We start from the raw sequence: 23,409 nt of genomic DNA, 5'->3' as shown, positions 1-23,409 counted from the left end.
CTCTGTCCCATCAGCCAGGCTGGTGAGGACAAGGGAGAGGGCCTTCTCTCTGGTGGCCCCCGCTCTGTGCAACTCCCTCCATAGGGAACTCCGCCATGCCCCCTCTTTAATGAGCTTCCGCCACACGCTGAAAACTTGGTTATTCAGGCAGGCATTTGGGGTGGGTTAGGGTATTTTTAAATAATGTTTTAATGTATAATTTTATTGTTTTAAATTGTACCATTGTACTTTGCCCAGAGTAGCCAGCTAGATGGGCAATTAAGAAATTTAATTAAATAAATAAATATTTGAAGGACTGCCAGAGGACCATTCTCTATTTGAAGGGCTGTCCAGTCCAACTGCAGTTTTAAAATAAAGAACCGTAAGAACTGTTGCCCATCAGCAGTAGACTGAACAGGCAGGCACACAGGTCACCTGGTCACAGTCTTCTGCACTCAGGCGAGATACACATTCTCCATCCATAAAACAGACGATGCCTTCAAATAGAAGATTGTCCTCTGTAAAATAAGACACATGCCCGTCATAATGCTCAGAACATTGTCTGACTCTTTCAGCAGGGGAGGGATGGAATGGAGTAGCTGGAACCCTGAACAGAAGCACTCTACACTGCAACATTTTGTTGCAGAGTTCCACAAGATTCATAGAATGTCATTTGGAAAATATGGAGCACCAGATTTCTCAAACAGTCTAATTTTACAAAATCTATATGAATTGAGATGCAATAAATGTAGTCTCATGATACATATGTGGTTGAGACGTTAATACATTCTTTAAAAAAAAAAATACAGGCAACTGTTGTTTATGTGTACAGCAGCTCCCATAATGTTCTTTGAGAGCCGAGCCCCAAGAATTATTGATCTGCCACTACTGGGACTCTGTGGAATTTAGAGAGTATGCCAAGACATTCTTAACGTGCCTCTATCAAATATTTCACATTAGAAAACAAGATGTTAAGTCAGATTATTCAGTCTTTGAGGAAGCTCAATATCTGTCTTAGCAGCAAGCTCTTAGAGACTTAACATCAACCAAGTTAAACATGAGTCATCCGCAACTGATTAAAGACGATCATTCCAGAATTTTGCTGTCTTTACTGTGCTGTTTTGACATACTAGTTCAGAAGCTGTCACTTTAATTATAAGAATGCTTGCCAATAGAGGAAACCAGTGGAAGTTGCAAAAGGAGAATCCTGGCTCATTAAAAACGGCATTTTTAATTAGATAAACACAACGCCAAATTCCTATTGCATCAGAATGTGTTTGCAGACCTTTGTGGTGAGTTCACTCATACTTATTCATTTGGTGACTGCAATGTCAAGTAATGACTGGCTTGTGTGGAGTACTCATCAGGGATCAAAGCCCACAGAAAAAGCTTTCCTATCATCTGATATTTATTTATTATGTTTTTATCTCACCTCCAAGTAGCTGTGAGCAAGGTATATGATTCTCCACACACCCATTTTATTCTCAAAATAACCCTGTGAGCTGGATTAGACTGAGAAGCAGTGAGAGGGCTGAGGTCACCAAGTGTGGGGGGATTTAAACCTAGGTCTCTCCAGCCCTAGTCCTAGTCCAACACCACACTGGCTCTCCATCTCAAACACAATACTTTTCAACCAAAATGGTTCAACTGCAAGTTCTCAGATGATGTACATGCATGTGCAAATCAGTAAAAACTTCCTTGAAAAGCTACCCATGATCTCAGGCAAGTTATTCCAGGCCAGAGTTAGGCATTCTGACTCACCCAAGACCCAGGTAGAAGCAAACAGCTTTGCGTGCATGGAGTTTGTCTGTGGATGAGGATTGGGGCGGCGTCATTTTCTTCTGTAAGTCTTAAGTCCATGCTGAAAATTACACAACCATACCAAAACTGACATGAGGTTTTTAAAAAAAGGGGTTTAAGCCATTCCAGTATCAACACACATAATCTCAAAGCACAATTTAAAAATGGAGTGATCAACCTGGGGCATGAGTCATCCTTGCAGCACACATTCTAGCTATGGAAGGTCCATTCTGGGAACATGGAGGGGTGGAAAAGTGCTCCTTTGAGACCTCTGGGGATTGTACACTTAGGGGGCAATCCTATGGCCTCTAGTCAGTAGCTAGATGGCCATAGGATTGGTTGGTTTCCAGAAACTGACCTCAGAGAACAACCTTCCCCGCCACCTCATAGGAGGCACAGATCATCCCTGGGCTCTTAAGAGCAGAGCAGAGTGGGACAAAAGGGGGCATTCCTGGGAGCGGGGTGGGGCAGGGAATATAGAAGTGCCGGTACGACACTTCCTATGCATCGTCCGGCCTCCCCACAGCTAGATAGCCAAAATTGGCCATCTAGCCACGAATGCAGGGCAGTTGGAGCACAAAGGAGAGGATCCCCTCCATGCTTCTCCCACCATGCATTGGATAGGTGGTCACCTCCAAGTTCAGAGGCAGATGCCTATCTACACAGGATTGCTCCCTCTGGCAGCAATCCTCTGTCTGCTTAGCTGGGAGTAAACCACACTGAACTCAATGGGAATTATTTCTGAGTAGATATGCATAGGATTGCACTGAACCACAGCACAAAAAAGGTTTTTTTTAAAAAAATTGTAATGCATGGATGGATGAGCAAAATGAAGACTTTGGTTTAACTCAGCCATTCAGTATTCAATCTCTTCGTAACGTAATCACTCCGTTGAATGTGGGGATAACAAATTTGGTACACAGGTTCAGGGTGCAATTCAGCATTTCAAGTTCAAATACCAGCTCAATCTCCACCCCTTGGTTTCAAGGGGTGGGGGGTGCAGAGCAATGAAATATCTCCCTCATCTCCTTTGAGACAAGAATGAAAGTTGATAGTGTTGGGTGAACTCCCTCTGCTCAATTCAGAAGTGCAAGCAACCCCCCTCCTACCCAGAAAAGGCAACGAATAGCAGCTTGAACCAGGTGTCAAGGGCAGGCAAGGGTGGGCACCTGCCAAGGGCCCACATCCCAACAGGGGCCCACTGACAGTGCCCCTCCTCTTCACCATGGCAACCTGCTTGTTCACCTGCTTCCGGCTCTGACCCAGACCACAGCGGTGGCGAGAGGGAGGAACAGCAGAGGCCACTGCCTAGTTGCTCTCTGGCTGTCAAGCAAGCAAGTGGTGCCAATGATGAGAAAGAGCAATAGCAGCGAGTGACGATGGCAATGAGGAGAAAGACTCACTGAGGGAGGGGGCCCGTTGAGGGTGTCTTGCCCAAGGGCCCTGAAAAACCTGGAGCCGGCAGAGCCTTGGACTCAGGCACCCTGTGGGTCTATGTTTCTACATTCTAGGTATCAAGGAAGGAGGCTTCACATACACACACACACACACACACACACACACGGGACTCCAGAAAAAAAGTTTGGCACTGTCCTACCGTAGTTTTTGTTTGACCAACATCAAGCCCAAACTCCAAAGTGAATGGGTTCAGCTCCTATTGAGGCGAGGCTTTTCAAACTGACAGAGTTCATAAAACAAGCCTCCCGAGTTCTGAATTCACACACAAGCACATACCGTCGCCATCATTCTGGGGTGCAAAGGCAAACCCCAGTTCTACCCCCAGCACCAGTTTTCAAGGGGACCAGGAAACATGTTAAACACAGTGCAAAACATGACTTTAAGGTTGAGCAATTGCAGTGGAACATTTTATGTCCCTTTATGATGGAATTCTCTAAGTATGAGGTCCTTGACCACTGTGCCTATTTTCAGAAGGGTTAGGAGCAAGTGAGGCCTGCCAAGTTCTGTGTTTTACTCGTATTGTTTAAAAAGTAACCTCCCTCCCTGCACTGATAAGCCAGCAAACATTGGAAATTTTTCATAATTTAAGAGTAGTCTGTAACACCACACACATTTTCTCCTGGTCCTATTTACCATGGCCATGGGAAATTATAGTTCCCATGGCCCTTTGAACACATTATTATACTATGTAATTTCTTTTGACAAAAAAACTAATTAACTGTGCATGTCTGAGCCCATCCTGCCAACTGAATCGTTTTATAATTTCTGAACAACAGCTGAAAGAACCAAGGTTGTTAGCTGGAAGTGTCCCACAATAATTAGTGTATCCAAAGATCAAAGCAAGAGGCATATCAAACTCTGCCTTATTATCATAGTCAATTACAGTGAAGCTATCTACATGCTTTGAATGTTGTCTAAAATTAATTGTCTTAGGCTGCCATCCTATATACACACTTACCAGGGAGTAAGTCCCATTGAACTCAGTGTGGCTCACTACCAAGTAGACATGCATAGGATTGCATTGTAATTAACCTTGACCATCCCTTCATAACCTCTTTTATGAAGGTTATTCATAAAAATGATCCCAGTCCCACTAAATTAAATCACTGGATATTTTCACAGGTAATGCACAAATTGTGATTTGATTTTCCATCTTTCTGCGACGATATCACAAGAATCTGCATTTTGAACATTCACACTGCACAGCAAGGATGCCATTATATCACATTTCAGTGGGGTGGGGGAACTAAGAGTGGCAGCAAGACCTGAAGGCTTGCTTTCTGATAGATTCAAGATTAAATTGCAATAAATAAGTGGTTATTTTTAAGGACATTACTTGTTGCTCCATTTTGTACCTTATAATGAAAAAGGGAACAGATTCTAATTCTAATACATTTGTCTCTTGCATCTGTGGGTTTGCATGTGTGTTTTAGTTGCTCTTTTTTGTGTAGTAATTCAATTGAACCTTGAGGAAACAAATCAACAATAGGAAGAAATATAGAGCTTTTCTATATGAGACATTTACTGTGCACTCGTCATTCCCAACTCACAGTTGTTTATGGGTTCTTTAGACAATGATGAGACGACCCCCCCCCCCCATTTCACTTCTGTTTTTAAAGAGCATATTCTGCGAGTTTTTTAGAGCAGGGAAAATGCAATATTATTTGTGAAAATGAAAGAACACACTTTTTCCACTTGTGTATTTGCATTATTCTGCTATACTACAGTGCCACCCAGCAGTTATGTAGCAGAAAAGCTGAAAGGAAACACTCTTCATGTAGTGCTCGGGTCCCAATTCTGTGATGAAACTGGAAGTAGGTACAGCAGATAAACAGCCTCATGTAGAAAAGCCAATAGATGTGTTGAGGAATAAGCAAGTATATTCTAAAATATAAGGTGATGCCCCACCCATGTCCTTCCTGAACATTGTTCTTGTTAAATGGTTTTCATCCTCCTGACTTCCACCCAGTGCTAAAATGCTAGGCTAGGAGGTGGTGAGCCAGGTCAGAGGCAAAGGTTTTCCCCCTGATGTCCCATGTCTTCATGACCCTTGTCATCCCTGTCCACTTGAATGCATCTCAGAAAGCAAGCTTCTAGTCCTCCAGAGGTTATTCCACTGTTACTCACTCTCCACTTCCCTGAGTAGTAAGAAATCCAGGGCTAGAGCTAGTTATTTCCTCTGGATGAGAGAGCACTGAAGACTTTTTAGCATCTTTGTAAATAAAACTAATACTAGAGGCAGAGAGTACTGGAAGCAAGTGCATGCTCCAGCCCCAGGTAGAATACCCGCTAAACCGGCAGGTCATGCGCACCCTCTATGCCAGAGCTTTTCAACTAAATCCAGCTGGAAACTCCCATCTCTCTCCTCTCTAAATTCAAATTGTAAGTCTAACTCCAAACCCTTTCTTTGCCCCATCCCACTAGCTGAGGGGCTATTTATAGGTAATGGTGTACAGAGTTGAAATAAATCCCTGACAAAAGTGTACAGTGCCCTGAATGATTATATTCAACGCTCTGGAAAATGGCATGTGCTTAATTCCAGCACTCTCATACTTCCTCGTAAATGGTTTAAATTCACTCATTAAACCATTTGCAGTCAAACGTGTGCCCATTAATATACAGCCAATGCTGTCATAGCATAAGTTTTAAATTATAACTGTTTAAGAAACCATTCCTAATGCAATTTAGAAGTTTGGATATAATAAGCCATTTGTTGAATGAATTTAAAAAACATGCACCATCTTAGGGGATGTCTCCACCAGTGATTTACTCTGAGCTGGCTACATGTTGAGATCATTAGGGATACATGACATCGTAGCCATCCAGCAGCCGCCCTGGGGCTTATCGCAGAAAAACTGGATTTCCTGAGACTGCTCAAAGACTGATTCTTTTCCTTAAGTTGGGTTCTTCCCAGTATAGTTGCTGTGTGCCCCAACCCCTGCATTGACCTCGGGTATGCCAGCCCTGCCCAAGGGTGTGCCTTTCACCGTGACCCCAGTCAAGGGGTGTTTCCTGACCCCTGTGTTTCCTAGCACAAACCAATTGGTGTCTACACAGAAGTAACTCCCATCATGCTCAGTGAGGCTTGTCCTCTGAATGCACACATCAGAATTTACAGAGATCCCCCTCAATGGAAATAGCAGATTTTAAAGCACTAATTCCCTAAAGGCTGTAAAGCGCTTTGCCAAAGCTGCAATTCTCCAGTGTTTGGTTTATTGCCTTCGGAAGTAACTAATTCACACCTTCATTGCAGCAATCCTGTGCTTCATCGGGCTAAAATGGGAGCTGGTTTCCCCATTCCCCCATGTTTCCTGTCCCTTCCCAGCGCAAAGCAATTAGTGACTACTCAGAAGTAACCCCCATTGTGCTCAATGAGGCTTGTTCCCGAAATGCACTCCCAGAGTTACTGAGATTCCCATGAATTGAAATAACACATTTAGAAGCCTTATTGTCAAAGCTGTGAAGCTACGAGGCTTTGATTGATCGCAGCAGAGCAGGGAGCACACTGTGTCCTTATGATTGTTGTTTTAAGAACATAACTAATGCCGGGGGAGAGAAAGACAGATTGTTCCCAGCTTCGGCAGCTTCAAAGCAGAGAGAACACTGAGTTCCTGCACTGATTGTTGTTTTTAAAAAGTAAAGAGTGGGGGTGGGGGGAGAAGGAGATTGATTTTTGACACAGGAGGAAGATTTTATCAAAGAAGAAAGGGGGAGAAGCCTGGATAGGGGGAAGCCTCTCTTATTGGTTGAGCAACCCCTGCCAGTCGGATAACGTTTACCCCAACTCCCACCCCACCCTATCCAAATGTATGTTACATGAAGCGACTTAGAATGGAGCAATGCACTCGTTCATGGAGCCCTGCCCAGACAAAACCAGCTCCTTGAAAAATGCAGATAAGCTACTCCTTTCTTCTCCTTCCATTGTCATGGAGACACAGTTTTAGATTACTTTGTAGCTATTACATTTATAAATTATAATGGAGATCAGAGTTGCCCCATTGCTGTCCAGTGGGTCAGATCCACCTGTGCAACAGACATGAACACCAAATGAGATATTCTGGTTTGTTGAAAAATAATGGCAATTGGCACCTCTTCAACGTAATGGAAGAGCGTCTTTCAAGAAGGGACCTGGATATAGCAACCACTTGAGAATTTGTTTTATTTATTTATTTTAAAAATTCATATGTCCGCCATATTTGTTGACAGAATCCATGGTGTCTAACAATCAGAACAATGAAAAACAGCATAAATAATGCAGACCATAATATACTTCAGACAGACAAAATGAAAACCAAGAACAACATAAAGACAGCAAGAATTAGGCACTAAAAAATTAACATCTGGACAACTGGCAGAATAAGACCAAAAGCAAGCAGCACCAAGCATTGACCATGGCAGCAGCCACCAAGTCATTCCAAGGGCCGCTCTACATTGTGCCCCCTATCACAAAGAGGTCGGTGTGCTCTCGGGTTAAATTCAGTGGCATTAAAACGTAATTATTCACACTTACCCCATTTCCCCGTTCCAGTACTTCTTTGAATGCACAAGCACGGTTCACACTCCGGTGCTGTGCCCTTTTCCTGCTCTCCAAGAGGGCGGCTGTCATTGGAAGTGCACTAGCTCTTCCTGTTTCAGCTGATACCCCATCCACCATCCCTCCCCTCCCCCTCTGTGTGTCTCTGCAGTCGGTCAAGGGAAACCCCACCGCACCTGCGTCACCTTGCCCCATTGATTCTTTGTGCACTCTTTCTGGAAACGTTTTATCTTTCTTTGGATCACAATTCAGCTAGAAGCCATGGTGTGCGAAATGCCTATGTATCACAGGCTACTTTTTGTCTCTGTAAATTACCAGATGTGTGCTCTTAAGGCATTGATTGCTCTTGACCAGCTTGCATCCCAGTTAGGGATGGCAGAGAATTCCACCATGGATTCAGGTGAGGCCGGATTCTTTAGAATCCAGCCCCCTGGAATCCATGGCAGAATGGCCTCCTGCCCCCCGCCCCCCCCCACGGAATCCCCCAGGATGGAACTTACCTGGGGCGGATGCGACGGATTCGGCAGCTCCAGCAGCGGCGGCAGCGGCTGGTTTCCTGGCTGGCCGTGGCAGGGCTGCTGCGGCCGCCATTGCCGTCCTTCGAGTTGTGATAGGCTACGTAAGAATTTACGTAGCCTATCACAGCTAACACCCCCCCCAAAAAAAACCCAGCATACGCAAATGGCGGCGGCTACAGCGGCCACCATTTGCATTCCCTATTTTTCACCATTCTAGCCTACATAAATATTTACGTACGCAATTACAGCAAATATTTATGTACGCAATTCACCGTTTTATCCTACATAAATATTTAAGTAGGCTTTTATGGCGGAAAAAAAAAGAAATGCAAATAGCACCCACTACGCTATTTGCAGTTCCCTTTTTTCCACCATAATTGCCTACGTAAATATTTGCATAAGCTAGAACGGCGAAAAATAGGAACGCAAATGGTGGCCGTTGTAGCTGCCGCCATTTTGGGTACACTGTTTTGGGGGGGGGCATGCCGTGATAGTCTACGTAAATTGTTACGTAGCCTATCACGGCAGCCTGGAAGGATGCAAATGGCGGCCACTAGAGCAGCCGCCATTTGCGTCCGCAGCAGCCCATCTGCGGCCGGAAGTCCGGCTGCAGATGGCCCTGGCTGGTTACTCCGCGGAGCCGCCACAGAGCAGAGCCAGTCGGGCAGGATTCCAGGGGGGAGGACCAGATCACCTCCCCCCCATCGAGGATTCCGGGGGGAGGGATGGAGCGCCTCCCCCCCCAGCGGATGCCCCGACCGGAACCAGGTAAGTGTTTCATACTTCCCTAATCCCAGTGGAGGAGATCTCGGGTCCTGATACTGAAATGGTACTGGCATCACCGTCTGAATTGGGTTCAAGGATGCTACAAAACATGGTCGTCATGGCACAGAACATGCATTTTCTCCCCATCCCGAGGGTTTTCTGGAGGTACTGGCTACAGCCAAGCAGCCAGGAGTGGTGGGAAAACCTTGTTCTGAAGGTCTGCAATGACAAACGATGGATGAAGCACTTCAGGATGTCTCGTCGTACCTTGTTTCAAGTCATGGCCGAGGTGGCCCCATTATTGAGAAGACGATTGACACAAATCTGCAGAGCAATCCCAGTGGAGAAGCGGGTGGCCATCGCAATTTGGAAGCTCACCAATCCCTCCTGGTACAAGACTATGGTGGAGCAGTTCGGTGTAGGGAAATCCACAGTTGCACAAATTTTTGTGGAGGTCTACTTTGCTCTAGAACATGTTCTACTATGGAGAACAGTGACCCTCGGCGACATGGATGCAGTGAGTGCTGTTTTTGGGGGGGAATTGCGTGGCTTTTGGGGGGGCTGCCTGCATCTTCGAATCTTTGAAGATTCAAAGCTCTGGAGACTACTCTTCTTGCGCACTCGGCTGTCTGTTCATGACCTGACGTTGATATGCTCTGTGGAAGATTTCACCTATATAATTCCATGAAGGATGATGAATGTCTTCCTGGGTGTGTGAGTGTGTGTTTATGTCCTGGACTGTGCACTGCGATCAAGGAAGGGGCTGTGGAGGACATTGTGGTTCAGAGGGCTTGTCTGAGCAAGTGTTTGGAGAAATGCGGCTACAAGCAAGAAGCATTTTTTGCCTGGTAACAGGCAGAGATCCTTTTGCTTCCTCTAAGTAAGTAGGGTCTCTCCTCTCCTTCCAGGCAATGCTTGCCTTCTCCGCCCTAGGGTTCCCAGGAGCATTTGTGGCTTGCGACGGGACACAGCTGTCCATTGTTTCCCCAATTAGACAAGGCAGCGAATTTATTAATAGGAAGAACTACTACTCCATGCTTCTACAAGGGACAACGGACCATGCTGGATGTTTTATTAATGTAGAAATTGGTTGGAGTAGGAGAAATCATGAGGCCTATGTGTTCCGGAACTCTGTGCTCTGTGAGGCCATGGATGCTGGGGTATTTGTCCCAGGGAACCCAATGTGGAGAGTTGGCGGTGTGCTCATCCCACCCCTGATCCTGGCTGACGGTGCTTACCCTGTGCATTGTTGGCTGATGAAGCCCTTTGGACATCACCTTTTGTGCGAGGAGGATCGCTTCAACTGCTGCCTCAGTCGGGCCAGAAACATGGTGGAGCGTGCTTTTGACAGGCTAAAGAGCAGGTGGAGATGTCTCACTGGATGACTGGAGGTGGCAGAGGAAAACGTTCCCTCCGTGATTTCTGCATGTGTCATACTACATAACACCTGCGAAATGAACGGACGTGCTTTGACAGATGCGGCCGGGGACAACAATCACGTGGTGCTGGACACATTGGGCCTTCCCTACATCAATGACGACAACCTGCATAATGAGCAGGGGAATGAAGTTAGAAGGGCTCTATGCGATTACATGTGGGCGAACAGGGGACGATTGGGATGAAGGGACATGTCGAGGTAACCCCTCAGTGCAAGTTTGTGCGAGGAGAGGGCAGAGTTGTTGTTTCAATTTAAAAAATATTTCTGGGTCACTACCCATTCCTTATTGGTATTTTCCTTTCTGAATGTGATGCTGAGTAAATATGTTTAAAGACCTATAAGGCTGTGTCTTGCGCTTCTTTCACTAGCTCCCGCAACACACAGGGTTCCTCCTCCCCTCTCTCCCTTCCCTGTCCGGATCATCAAAGAATCGTTTATTTGAAGCTTCATCAACAGGTGGCGCTGTGTCCAAATTGCGACAGTGTAGTTCTCTATGATGTCCACTGCAATCCCCCGGTGTCGTTCAGGTGTCAAAAAAAATGGCATCGTGGAGGCTCGCCTTTTGGCAGGACACCGAGGTGGAGCTGATGCTGCAGCTGCTCCTGCAGGGTGGCCACACAGAGCGTGTTATGCGCAGCTCCACCCACTCAAATGAGGCAGTGCACAGGGCAGTAGCAAGGGGACTCTCACAGGTGAGGTTCCCTCGCTCACCCCTGCAGGCCAGAACCAAATTCAAGGCCTTGAAGGCCCACTTCTTCGAGGCTCTGGAGCGGCCCTCCGGCCCTCCCCCCCACCCCGAGCACACCCACCCCACTACAAGCTTCTGCATGAGCTGTAGCTCCATGCAGGACAGCCAAGTTGGAGGGAGAGACGCAGTGCAGGTCAGCCATGGGTAGTTGCATGGGCGGAAAAGTTGGGAGTGAGCCTGTGACAGTTATGCCATGGGGGGATGTGTGGATGCTTATAACACCTGGACTTTCCAAAAAAAAACAGGTGATAGTCCTCTACAGGGGAAGGTTGGCCAGGATAAAACCAGGGGCCTGTCTCTTTTGAGACAGTATGTCGATGGGCTCCTTTGCCCATGGTTTACACTGTACCTTCCCGGTGGTATGGTGACACCGCTGTTCGGTCCTCTTCGTGACCGTCCCTCCACCAACTTCCAATTTGACAGTACCACTGAGCGTGAGATATAGCATGTGTTCTTTGCTCGGGGACAGCCAAGCAAGCACTGTACAGACCCTGCAGTGTGGATGAGTGATGGGCAAAATGCACCCAGAGTGGGTCTCTCTATGGTTTTTTTAACTGAGGATGACCACTCTCCTGCCCTATGGCATAGACACACACCACACAGGTAATTGGCGCTCCCAAAAGTGAGGTCCATCCACAGCAGAGAACACCACTCTGGTGGGTAGCAATGTCCAGATTTTCTCGTGGATGAGCTTGCAGCACAAATGAGAAGTGGTGTATTACCCCACAGGTTGATACACGACCTGGACAGTTTGTTATGTAAGAAAAAGTATCCACCACCCTAGGGAAGAACTGCAGTGTTTACTGCCCACCTTTTCCTTCCAGCTATGCAAAAAGCGAGGGACAGCCAGCAAGTGGACAGTTCCTCTGCTTCAGCTGGAGCAGGGCCCTCGGCATCTGGAGGCGGAGATGGGGAAATGGAGGCCAAGGTGTCCCACCAGTGGGCTCCACTGGACACGCCTCTGGGAGGAAGCATGCGGGTAAAACTGGCGCAAGCCTCTATGAATCTCTTGCTGGGCATGCCCTTCCCTGTGAGAGATTGCTTCTCACGCAAGTGCCACCCTGGGTTAGTCCCAAGAGTTTGGCCAGTGAAAATTGCAAATGCCACCCTATAATCCTCTCTGAGAGCACCCCGGCGTGGCCCATGGGGATAGCCCCCCAACAGCACCAGCTCTTTGTATTGCCTGCCACGTGACGTGCCACAAATCTCCTGTTGCCTTTTCAATACAGTCTCCCATTTCCCGCTGCCTCCCAAATAATACCAACCAACGCCCAAAGTTGGCTCTCCCTGCCCTCTACATGTGCCAAATTGAATGACTTGGTTAACATTGGTTTATCTTCTGCAACCACAGCAGCGGTGATGCCGGGGACGGGAGGACAGCATGCGCCCAGCCATCCAGAGGTGGCCTGTTTGGGGCAAACACAAGATGCGACAGGGCACACTGAATCCACCACCTCTGTTCTTGGGGCCATGCTCCGCCTAGAGGGCTCAGTCAAACATGGAAGTGGGTATTGTTTGCAGAAGGTTTGGGGGATGGGTAATGTGCAGATGTATGGACAGGGTGGCTAAAACAGGGATTTCTCCTTTCTTTGCAGTGAGCCAGATTGACAAGCACGTGACCCACCTTGAGAAACAAGAGCAGCTGGGGGGGGGGAGTTGTCAAGACAGGGGCTGTTCCAGGAACTTCCTTGTCCAGAAAACGCACCGTTGCAAACAATAAGAATGGAATAGAGAACGAATACAACACCGCGGAGAACCATTAACAGGGCGTTTTAATCTGATCAATGCCAGGGCACTTCTCGGCATTGTCCTGCCCACAAAGGGGAAGCTGAATACAGTCCCGGACCCTCGCTCATGGTGAGAATTGATGGGGGCATTTGTGCAGTCGCGCAGGTCTAATCCGACCACCCCCATGATGCTTGGGTGTTGAGGTTATGGGGGACACATGCTCTGGGCACTCCTGAAATGATGTTCCTGGACTCGCCACATCAGGGCATGTTGGGCTTCGTCTACATGGGCTGGACTCTGTGCATATAAGGGTTTGTCTATGTGGGGCAGACTCTGGGTGTTTAGAGGTATGTCTATGCTGGATTTCCTCCTCCCCTGGTGCACCATGGTCTGCCTGGCGCTGTAATTGGGCATTTTATTGAGCATGGCTCTGAGAATCATGGCGTGGGTGTCTATGGAACTGATGAGTACCCTCCTATCCCTGCTCTGGCCGCCTCGTCATCTAAAGCAGATTTTCTCACATACTCCCTAAACACCTCCACATCTCTGTCCATGACTGCAAGGACACAATCGTTCTCTGTAGCATGATGTGTTCAGCAATGTCGTTGGCTGCTCTACAACTCTTTCTATTTCTGATCAGTGACAGGCACGTAGCAGGGGATAAGATGGCCTGTCTGTTGGTTGCTAGATGGTCTGTTAGAGAAAGTAGAGATGGTTTAAGAATGCATTGCGGTATTGCCTGTGGCAGCAACAAGAAGAAACGAACCATAGACAGAAATTAATGAGACAGCATTCCTTTCAGCATAGGTCCATAGGCAGCATTGGGCCACCTCAGATCAAGGTGAAACTGCGGCCACGTTCGAGAGTCGGTGTATGGATATTGGTGGTAAATTTGCATCCTGGTCCCTGGGCAGCACATCCCCTCAGGTTAGGTCCGTGGACATATATCACTCATTCTCTGCTCTCAAGGAGCACCATAATTCCCTTCTGATACAGTGGAAAAGGCACAGTTGAATTAGCCTCCTATGGTAGTCATGAGGACTTCTTTTTGAAAACCAAAAGGGAAGGGGAGCGGTGATGTCAACCACCAGCAGGCAACCTTTGTGGGGGCTCCTTCCTCCGGCTGAAGCTAAGAGTTGTGATTGAAGAGCATGGACAGGGAGGGAAAGTTGTGGGGGGCCCAGTCATCGCACATGTGGCACAGAGGGTTAAAAATCTCTTCTATGGTGCCCTAACACATGAAAGTTCATTCATCCCTTTGCTCACCTGTGTCTTCTAGCTCATTGTGAACGCTCCCTGTTGTCCTCTAATCACTGATGCATACCTCCCCTGCGAAATACCAGTGCGGACATTAACCTTGTTACTGTTCCAACCAGTCCCAGAAAAGCCATCTTAAGTGTGTGTTGGGCAGAATCCGTCCTTACATTGAAAATGCTGGCACGGTAGCACTGTTGTCCCTGGGGATATGTCAGGGGGGAGGGATGGTGACACAAGAGCAAGCCTCAAACACACTGGGAAGTCTGTTGGAAAACAAGCCATTTTCAGTATAGACTTAGAGAGAGACATCAAACCATTAAGCTCAACCTCGTATAAGGGGAGGGTGATGGGGGAACCCACCGACTTTTCGGTTGGGAACTAGCCAAGCAAGAAGAGGAACGCAGAGTGACCACCTCATTCAATCCTCCAAATCAAACACTTTTGTTCCAAACTACAAGGTTGCGTTCTGTAACTCACCGCTCCCTTTGGGCATGGCCATGTCCTGTTCTTGGGAGGCCCCTTCTCCTTCCTGGTCCAGGCTGTCATTTCCTGTGAAATGGGAGATTCATGTTAGCTCCTGTGCTCTTTGTCACGTAGGCGAGGAACAACACAGACACCCATCAATGCAGGTGCGGTGTTGCTCCCCACCCGCCCCTAAATCCGTGGCTAAAGTGCACCCCAGCAATAACAGGGTGGGTCTGGGTTAGGGTAGGAGACCACACAGTCTATGAGTAGAGATGGAGCTGTTCTACGTGTATGGCTACTCCCGGACCCCACGGACCACTGTATGTAGCGATGCGCGACAAGGACATTACATGCATGGTGTTCATCACTGGAAATACAAACCTGGTCCCTAATACCCACCTACGTTACGCTCCTCTCTGGGAACGTTGCCCCCTTCCTCTATCAATGGCTCTGTGGGCTCCCACACACGCGCTTCGGGAGAGCCGCAACTCACAGCATCAGAATGTGATGCGCCCTGAGTAATCTGCAAACTTCCTGATATGCACTTTGGACGAATGGTGGCATCACCCCGAAGAATGCCATGGAGCTGAGCATAATACGGACAGGTCGCCGCGTTGTTCCCTGACCTGGAGTTGTGGTTCATGACTCTGTAGTATTCCTGCCTCATCGATTTGGTCTTGGATCTGCACTCTATGGCACTGCGCCTGTGCCCTTGTGCATTCATCTCTCTAGAGATCTCCTCAAAGAAGTCCAGGTTCCTGTGACTGGAACGCAGCTGTTCTTGGATTTTCTGCTCCCCCCAAATGTCAAGCAAGTCCTCTATCTTGCTGTGCCTCCAAGACACCCCTCTTCCCTTACTGGTTGATGCCATCTTGGATTAGCAGTATCGAGAGAAACCAACTCCACTGGCCAATCCAGCTCATGTTCCCTCCACCGAACTGAGTTGGGTGTTTAATGGGAGTGATGGAATTCCCCTTAGGGGGTACTGAGCCACCCACTATTCGTTGAGCCTGATCAAGAAAAAAGGACATCAACAAACAAGAGCATAACAGAGAGTGGGCTTCCAGGTTATTTCACGCTATAATCTTTTTTTTCCTGTCAATCCATGCCCCGAAAACAGAGCCCTTCACTGAACCTCACCGGAATCCAGAGCAGGGAAGACATATCTGAAGGTGAGCACCTCTCGTCGCTTGGAATTGCAGTGTACTCCATGCTTGTGCCTGCCTTTCAGTCTGAGCCACAGTAGGCTCTCGAGGTGGCGCACCGAACCCCACTTTGAGCGTGGTGCACGCAGAGTGGATCACACAACACAGACCCAGCACTGCTTTGCAGTGTAGTTAGAGGCAGGTAAAGGTTCGACACTCCCCTTGATCCCTGGACTAGAGAATACTCACACCGTCGGCGCTGTGTGTCCCGATGAAGTCTGTGTTGTTTGAATCTGGAAAAGCCATTAGGTGTAGAAGTGTTAGAACGCAAGTCCAGCCTGTTCACTTCCACTCTTTTTCCAACCACAGACATGACCTAACACACAGGGCAATACACAACCCACACCACAAAGAGATCATCATTGCGGGGGGGGGGGGACAATTCAGAGGGAAGACTAGCAATGCGGAAACTTCTAGGGGAGACTGCCAGCCGCCACTGTTTTTGGGTCCATGCAACCCAGTGACGTCGCCCTTGGGGAAGACTGAGGATATGAGAAAGTTACAGCATAGTGCCTCACAACAAACACACCCTCCATGGAGCAGGGAATCACATTGTGCTAGATCAGGAAAATGTCTTATAGGACCCATGTCCTCTCTCCATGAGGACTCTCATGGACCAAAGCACTCTCATGGAAAGGGATGGCACCTACAGTGAAGAGAGCAATGAAGCTCTTCCGGCAAAAAGTGTTTGTGTTCCCTGCCATGGCCCGAGCCTCCCCTATCTTCGCAATTACCTGGAAGCAGGGAAGAAAGCTGCGCGAGGTAGGGAGTTTGCAAATAAAGGGAGGGGGGTCTAGTGGAGGGCAAGCAGTGTTATCAGTGAGAACCCCAATGCTGGGAGCAGGCATACAAAACACTACTATTATGCACACTCTGAAAATAGGAAGTTGTGGGAAAAAACTTACTGTTCGATAACGGGTGACGGTGCAGCTTCAGCGACACCCGAGAAGGTGCAATTCTTTGAAGATTCAAAGATAATTTCCAAATTAAAAAAAAACAACAACAACAAAGGGAAGGATACAGGGAGGCTAAATATTTCGTGCTAAAATGCCAAATGCTCAGGAAGCGACGCTACCGGTAGCCGGAAGACGACATGGGGCCACTGAGAGCCGTGATTGGACAGGAGGCAAATACAAACACAGCTGTATATGGACAGGCGTGGGAGGGGAGTTGCATGCCTATATACGGTAACAACAGTGGAAAAGCAGAGCACATGAATGAAATCTGCCCGGAAATCATGGAATATCAGAGTAATGAAAACAGTAGCTGATCAGCGGGAAATTGCGGTTCCAATATGAAACAGAGAGAGAGTAATATGAAAGAAGAAAAACAAAGCCTCATCAGAAGCGTAAAAAAACATAAGTCTAGATCAGCCCCAAATAAAAGCCAAGTTTTAGCTGGTCACCTGAAGTTATATTAAGTCTGGGTCTGGCAGGCCTTCCTGGGTAAGGCATTCAACAATGGTGGTGCCACAGCTGAAAAGGCCCTGCTCCTAGTGGATATCCATCATAGCCCTTTAGGCGATGGCAACCCAGGCCTCATGATGACCGGAGTGCATGGGGTGGCATGTACAACAGCATCATCTGCTCCCGATGATTGGCACTTCCTGAAACAGGTTCTCCCCACTCTCTTGCCCTTCTTCATGTCCGGTTCTTAGTTCCACACCTATCTATTCATCACAGGTCCTTTCCTGTTCTCAAATCCCCAAATCATTTGCAGTTTCATTTCTGTTGGGTAGTACAGCCAAGTAAGAATTTTGTTCAGGTTTTTTGCAGGAGGGGTGTATAAGAATTTACCAACATTTACAAATTTCTTCATATATGGGAAGGACTTGAGAGTAAAAAACAAAAAGGGGGGGGGAGAATTTGGGTGGAAGCAGAACTGACAGATTCGTCCATCCCTGGTGTTAGGGTGATGAATCTTTCCTTTGCACTCCAACAGACGAATTTGGCTGTAGGTTCCCTATTTACAAAATACCCCAAAATACCCTTTGGTGCAAAGTTCACTGGTTTCTATGAGGTACTAGCTTTCTTCTTTTATCATGCTGCTTTCATGCCTCTCCTTTTCCTATACTTTTGTTGTGCTCTCAAGTAGAATTCAAGCCTTTTCAAGTAAAGATCACCTCCTGCCAAGCTACTCTCTGCTGCAGTTTATTTTTCTCTTGACTTCAAGGGGGGCAGGGGGGAAGCAGGGGGAGGAGAGCTGCAGCAGGATATATCAAGCCTTTTTACTTCTGCATTAACTGTAGATAAAGATTCCCTAAAGCTCATCAGTGGGAGGGAGGTTCAAACAAGCTCCTTCAAAAGGCACTCGGCATTCTCACTCGTATCCACAACACTCCTTTAATTCTGTTTCGCCCTTTGCTTCTGATAGTAGACCAATGCGACATTCAGGTTTTCCAATATCCGAGCCCAATTAATTGAAGAGCAGGAGGAGGTAGAACTATTTTTAATTGAATTAATTACCAATACTAACATATTATGACAAGGGAGGAAGAAGAAAACACGCCGGGCCTTTTGATCAAGTTTGCTGGTCAGAGCAACATTAAATTGCAGCTTGCTTGTGTTTTCCTGTATCCAGGCTGGCAGTGTGCTAGCCGATAAGGAGAACTGACAGATTCCAAGGGCAATGGAACCATGGTCAAAGTCGACCTCTGTTCCAGCAACCTTCTTTGCCAACCTCTGTCCCAATGAGCCCAGACCATAGAATCATAGAATAGTAGGGCTGGAAGGGGCCTATAAGACCATTGAGTCCAACCCCCTGTTCAATGCAGGAATTCAAGTCAAAGCATCCCTGACAGATGCCTGTCCAGCCTCGTCTTGAATGCCTCCAGTGTGGAAGAGCCCACCACTTCCCTAGGTAATTGGTTCCATTGTCATATTGCTCTAACAGTCAGGAAGGTTTTCCTGATGTTCAGCCGGAATCTGGCTTCCTGTAACTTCAGCCCATTATTCCGTGCCCTGCTTTCTAGGATGATTGAGAAGAGATCCTGGCCTTCCTCTCTGGGACAACCTTTCAAGTACTTGAAGAGCGCTATCATATCTCCCCTTAGTCTTTTCTTCTCAAGGCGAAACATGCCCAGTTCTTTCAGTCTCTCTTCATAGGGCTTTGTTTCCAGTCCCCTGATCATCTTCGTTGCCCTCCTCTGAACCCTCTCCAGTCTGCATCCTTCTTAAAGTGTGGTGCCCAGAACTGGACACAGTACTCCAGCTTCTGTCTCCTTTCTCCTTCCTTTTTCCCCTCCATTCTCCATTCTTCTTTCTCTCTCCTTTTCTCTTTCTCCAACAGACCTCTCAGGACAAACTTCTTAAAAATAAATTGGGAAAGGATGTCGGCTCAATAATTGGTATTGTTGTTTTTGAAAACATTATTGCTAAGAAACCACATGAAATGTAACTAGAAACACCCAGAAACCAAGTCTCAGAATACTTTAAAGTAAAATGTGAGTAAGACTTGGAATACAAAACCCCCAATATTATAATAGGCGTACATAATTCAGTTAAGAATATAAAGCCAGCACTTTGTACTTTACAGCAACCATAATCGAAAAATACCTGAACAAAAATAGAAAACTGATCCTCATGTGTTATTCAAGTTTCACTTTAAGGTACTCTGAGACTTTATTTCTGAGTGTTTTAATCTAGTTACATTAGCAGTGATGGTTTTCCTTAAAAACAAAACAAAACCCTGTATTACCTTAGGAAAATACACAAACAGTTCAAACTGATATAACTAAGATGACATTTATCTAGGGATGTACGAAACTCACCTACCTTTTCGTGGATTGATTTGCGGGGGAGGGAGGCGCTCCGTCCCTCCCCCCAGAATCCTCGACAGGGGGGAGGCGATTCGGTTCTCCCCCCCCCCCAGAATCCTGCCTGGCCGGCTCTGCTCCATGGTGGCTCCGCGGAGCAGCCAGCCAGGCCCGTCCGCAGCCGGATTTCCAGCTGCGGAGAGGCTGGTGCAGATGCAAATGGCGGCCACCATAGCGGCCGCCATTTGCATCCAGCCAGGCTGCCATGATAGGCTATGTAAGTATTTACGTAGCCTATCACGGCTAACCCCCCCAAAAAAACAAAAAACCAGCATACGCAAATGGCGGCAGCTATGGCAGCCACCATTTGCGTTCCCTATTTTTTGCCATTCTAGCCTATGTAAATATTGACGTAGGCTATTACGGCAAAAAAATGGGAATGCAAATAGCATAGTGGGCGCTATTTGTGGTTCCCTTTTTTCGCTGTAATTGCCTATGTAAATATTTACGTAGGATAAAACGGCGAAAAATAGGGAACGCAAATGGCAGCCACCATAGCCACCGCCATTTGCGTACGCCGTTGTTTTTTGTGTTTTTTTCTTGGCTTGCCGTGATAGGCTACGTAAATAGTTACATAGCCTATCATGGCAAAGACCAGAATGCAAATGGCAGCCACGGCAGCCGGTCGAAAGATCAGCCACCGCCGAAGCCGCTGCCAAAGTCACCGCCGTCCAGAATATCCGCCCCAGGTAAGCTTCGTCCCGGGGGGAATCCGCGGGGAGGTGGAGGGGCAGGCCATTCTGCCACAGATTTCAGGGGGCTGAATGCCAGTGCATTCGGCCTCACTGAAAGCCGTGGTGGAATTTTCCACCATCCCTACATTTATCTTATTAAATTTACCTGTCACTGTTCATCCTTCCACATTTCTGAAATGTGGATGTTAGTCATTAGATGATGTTGTATGAATGTTGAGTAGTACATTTTCTGAGTTGTTTAGGAATAGGACATCATAGGTTGCCTCCACATGTGCAAATCAGCAAAACTTGAGCTCTTTGAGGTTTCCCAATCATCTCAAAACTTGTTCTGACTAGTGAGGGCAAACTTACACCAAGTAAATTTGTTTACTCAGAAAATGAATTCGTTCATGTGAGCTTGGACAACAGTTCACCTCTAATACGAACTCTCATGCTGTATATACAAGTTTTTTGCATGAGCAGTAACAAGGTGCATCTTGGGTGCTGTAGTTTGGAATTGCATAGTACAGCATGACATCATGTATCACCATGCTATTCCCCTTTTCTAATTGGATGTTTCCACATGGAAACATCCAATCATGCCTACGTGATGATTTCCAGGGGAGGTTGGTGGATCCAGTTTCAATGGGGCAAAGATTCCATTCTGGGTTTCAGTTACAACCAGCCAGAACTCTAAAGGAGCTATCCAAGGTGCTGGACCCTAGCCCCCAAATGGACCCTATCCCCAAAATGTTTACTCTCCATTGCCAATCACCAGTATGAAGATTGGACCTTGCAGAGTCCCCCTCCTCTTCCTTGCCAAGCTAGAGCTATTGCTGCAATGATGATGAGGGAAGAGGCTAAGGAAAGCAGCAAAGGAGACTACTTCAAGTACATTTTGGGGAAGTCTAGGTGGTAGGATGACTGAAAACTGGGGAAGGGGAATCCATGTACTACTTTACTGTGCATGCTCCGAAGCTCGCAATCAATTCTGAACTTAATAGCAAATACATCGATCCAGGGTCGCTACAAAGGCTCGCATCATGAATGGATGAGTCTCAACCAACAAGCTGACTAAGATATTTGTAGGGCTGTACAAAACCACCTTACCTGGAGTCCGCTGGGGGTCTGTGGGGGGGGAGGTGATCCTGTCCTCCCCGGCCAGCTCCACTCCACGGCAAGATTTACATAGCCTATCACGGTAAGGGGAAGGGATGTAAATGGTGTCTGCTAGGCAGGACGCCATTCGTGTCTGAAGACCAGCAGCAGATGGACCTGGACCCGGCGATGCCAGGGAGGAGCCCGCCAGGTCAGACTTTACGGGGTGGCGGGGTGGGGTGGTCCGTTCTGCCACGGACTCCGGGGGGGTGGATTCTAAGAATCCCCCCCCCCGGAGTCCATGGCGGAATTCTCTGCCATCCCTAGATATTTGGCAGCATCACTACTTCCAACTTGGGTATGTAGCAGATTATAAGCTCCCCCCCCCATCACATGGGGGAATTGTAAATATTTCTGTGCACGTTTTTCTAAATGTAGGTATGTTTGGTACACTTTTTTGGAAAGTATGCATTTTTTGCCAAATAGCTAAAGCTGTGTGGAACGTCTATTTTAATTCCACTTGTGGCTAGTTTCAGTAAAGCAATGCCTCAGCAGCACTCAAGGTGGAAATAACCATATATACCTCGCGTCTGAAAGCAGACGTTTAAGCACTTCACATTCATGATACTTGCTTTAGTGAAGAAGAACATTGGTCAAAATGCATTCAGCAATCTTTGTATAATAAATTGCCACTTTCAAGCACTAGCTTGAAGCCTGCACCCTCTCCCCTTGTTTTTGCATAGAACTGGTGGCCCAAATCCAGAGTCCCACCTGAGTAGTTCTGCATTCCCAGCATGGCTTTAGACTTCCACTTCAGAGCAGCAGCCCAAAGGAAAATTTCAAAAGCAGTTTGTTATGATATGAACCAGGTCTCTGCTGTTCCAAGAAACAAATTCAAAGTCCTACAGGCCCACACCACACACACACACACACACACACACACACACACAGCTTTCTGGACTGCATCCATCATCACTTCCTGTTCTACATCTCTCATTCTGTGGACTCGCATAGCAGTGACATCCTGATCTGCTAAACCAGATTTTGAAATCTGACTCAAACCATTTTGCCTTCTGCTTCAAATTCTGTTCCATATCCCACTTCCTACTAAGTTTCAAGTCACCCCAGTAGCACACAGAACATTCATGTGGTTGAATTTACAATTATATGTCTCATCTGTGTCTTATTTTAAACACTGTCATATTGGGGCAGGGGGTACCCAAACAGATCAAATTTTATTAATAACGTATCTATTTTTAAGTTGTCATTTTTTGCTTCCAGAAAACCTGTACTATCCACTATTAATATTGTGTCTGTGAATGTCACATTGCAGTCTGAAGGATGAATCTGAATGATTATTCAGGCCTAGCTTCCCTCAACCATCTGTCTAGCTGTTCCGTGACAAAAACGCAAGCCATGTGGCTGGCATGTGCTAAGAGCAAAATAAAATTGTCTTACAAACACTGAACTGACCCTGCTTCTGTGCCACAGGATGTAGCTTTGTTGTCAGACATTATTCTGGTAAGTGGAATGTAATGTATTTATTTATTTTTAAGAGGGGTTGGGGAGAAAAGCAGAGAACTTTGTCTGGAAAAACAGGATTTCTTCAAGACCTCAGGGGTTTTTTGAGTATCCTCACAGAACATTCAGAAGAAGCAAATGTATTTCAAAGAAAGCTGAAAGAAGTTCAATCATCACTATTTGTAAAAATGCATCACCAAACAAAGAGGGCAAAAGAGGATGCAGATTTGCATTAAAAATATCCATGTGCTAATTGATATGTATAGAGGCAAATATAGAAATGACTACTATAATTTAACTAGAAATACAATCCAGGTGACCATAGTGGGGAAGACTATGGTGAGGTAACTGGTGTGCCTGTTCAGTCTGCTGCCCAGGTGCTAACTGTGAATGGGAAACTTCAAGGC

The 23,409-nt window shown here is 46.9% G+C and overlaps 1 protein-coding gene across 1 annotated transcript; it reads left to right on the top strand.

Moving 5' to 3' along the window:
• The first annotated feature begins 9,172 nt into the window (after positions 1-9,172).
• On the top strand, positions 9,173-10,439 carry LOC146348825 (uncharacterized). Its single transcript, XM_084851686.1, has 2 exons — positions 9,173-9,571; positions 9,963-10,439. Exons 1-2 carry the CDS (start codon positions 9,173-9,175, stop codon positions 10,437-10,439), a joined length of 876 nt encoding a protein of 291 aa, XP_084707812.1.
• Positions 10,440-23,409: the final 12,970 nt, after the last annotated feature.

The sequence above is a fragment of the Heloderma suspectum genome, chromosome 4 (genome assembly GCF_057233095.1).
Source record: "Heloderma suspectum isolate Gila_16-S chromosome 4, 16-S_ref, whole genome shotgun sequence".
Classification (NCBI taxonomy): domain Eukaryota; kingdom Metazoa; phylum Chordata; class Lepidosauria; order Squamata; family Helodermatidae; genus Heloderma; species Heloderma suspectum.
This window is presented reverse-complemented; position numbering and strand designations above follow the sequence as displayed.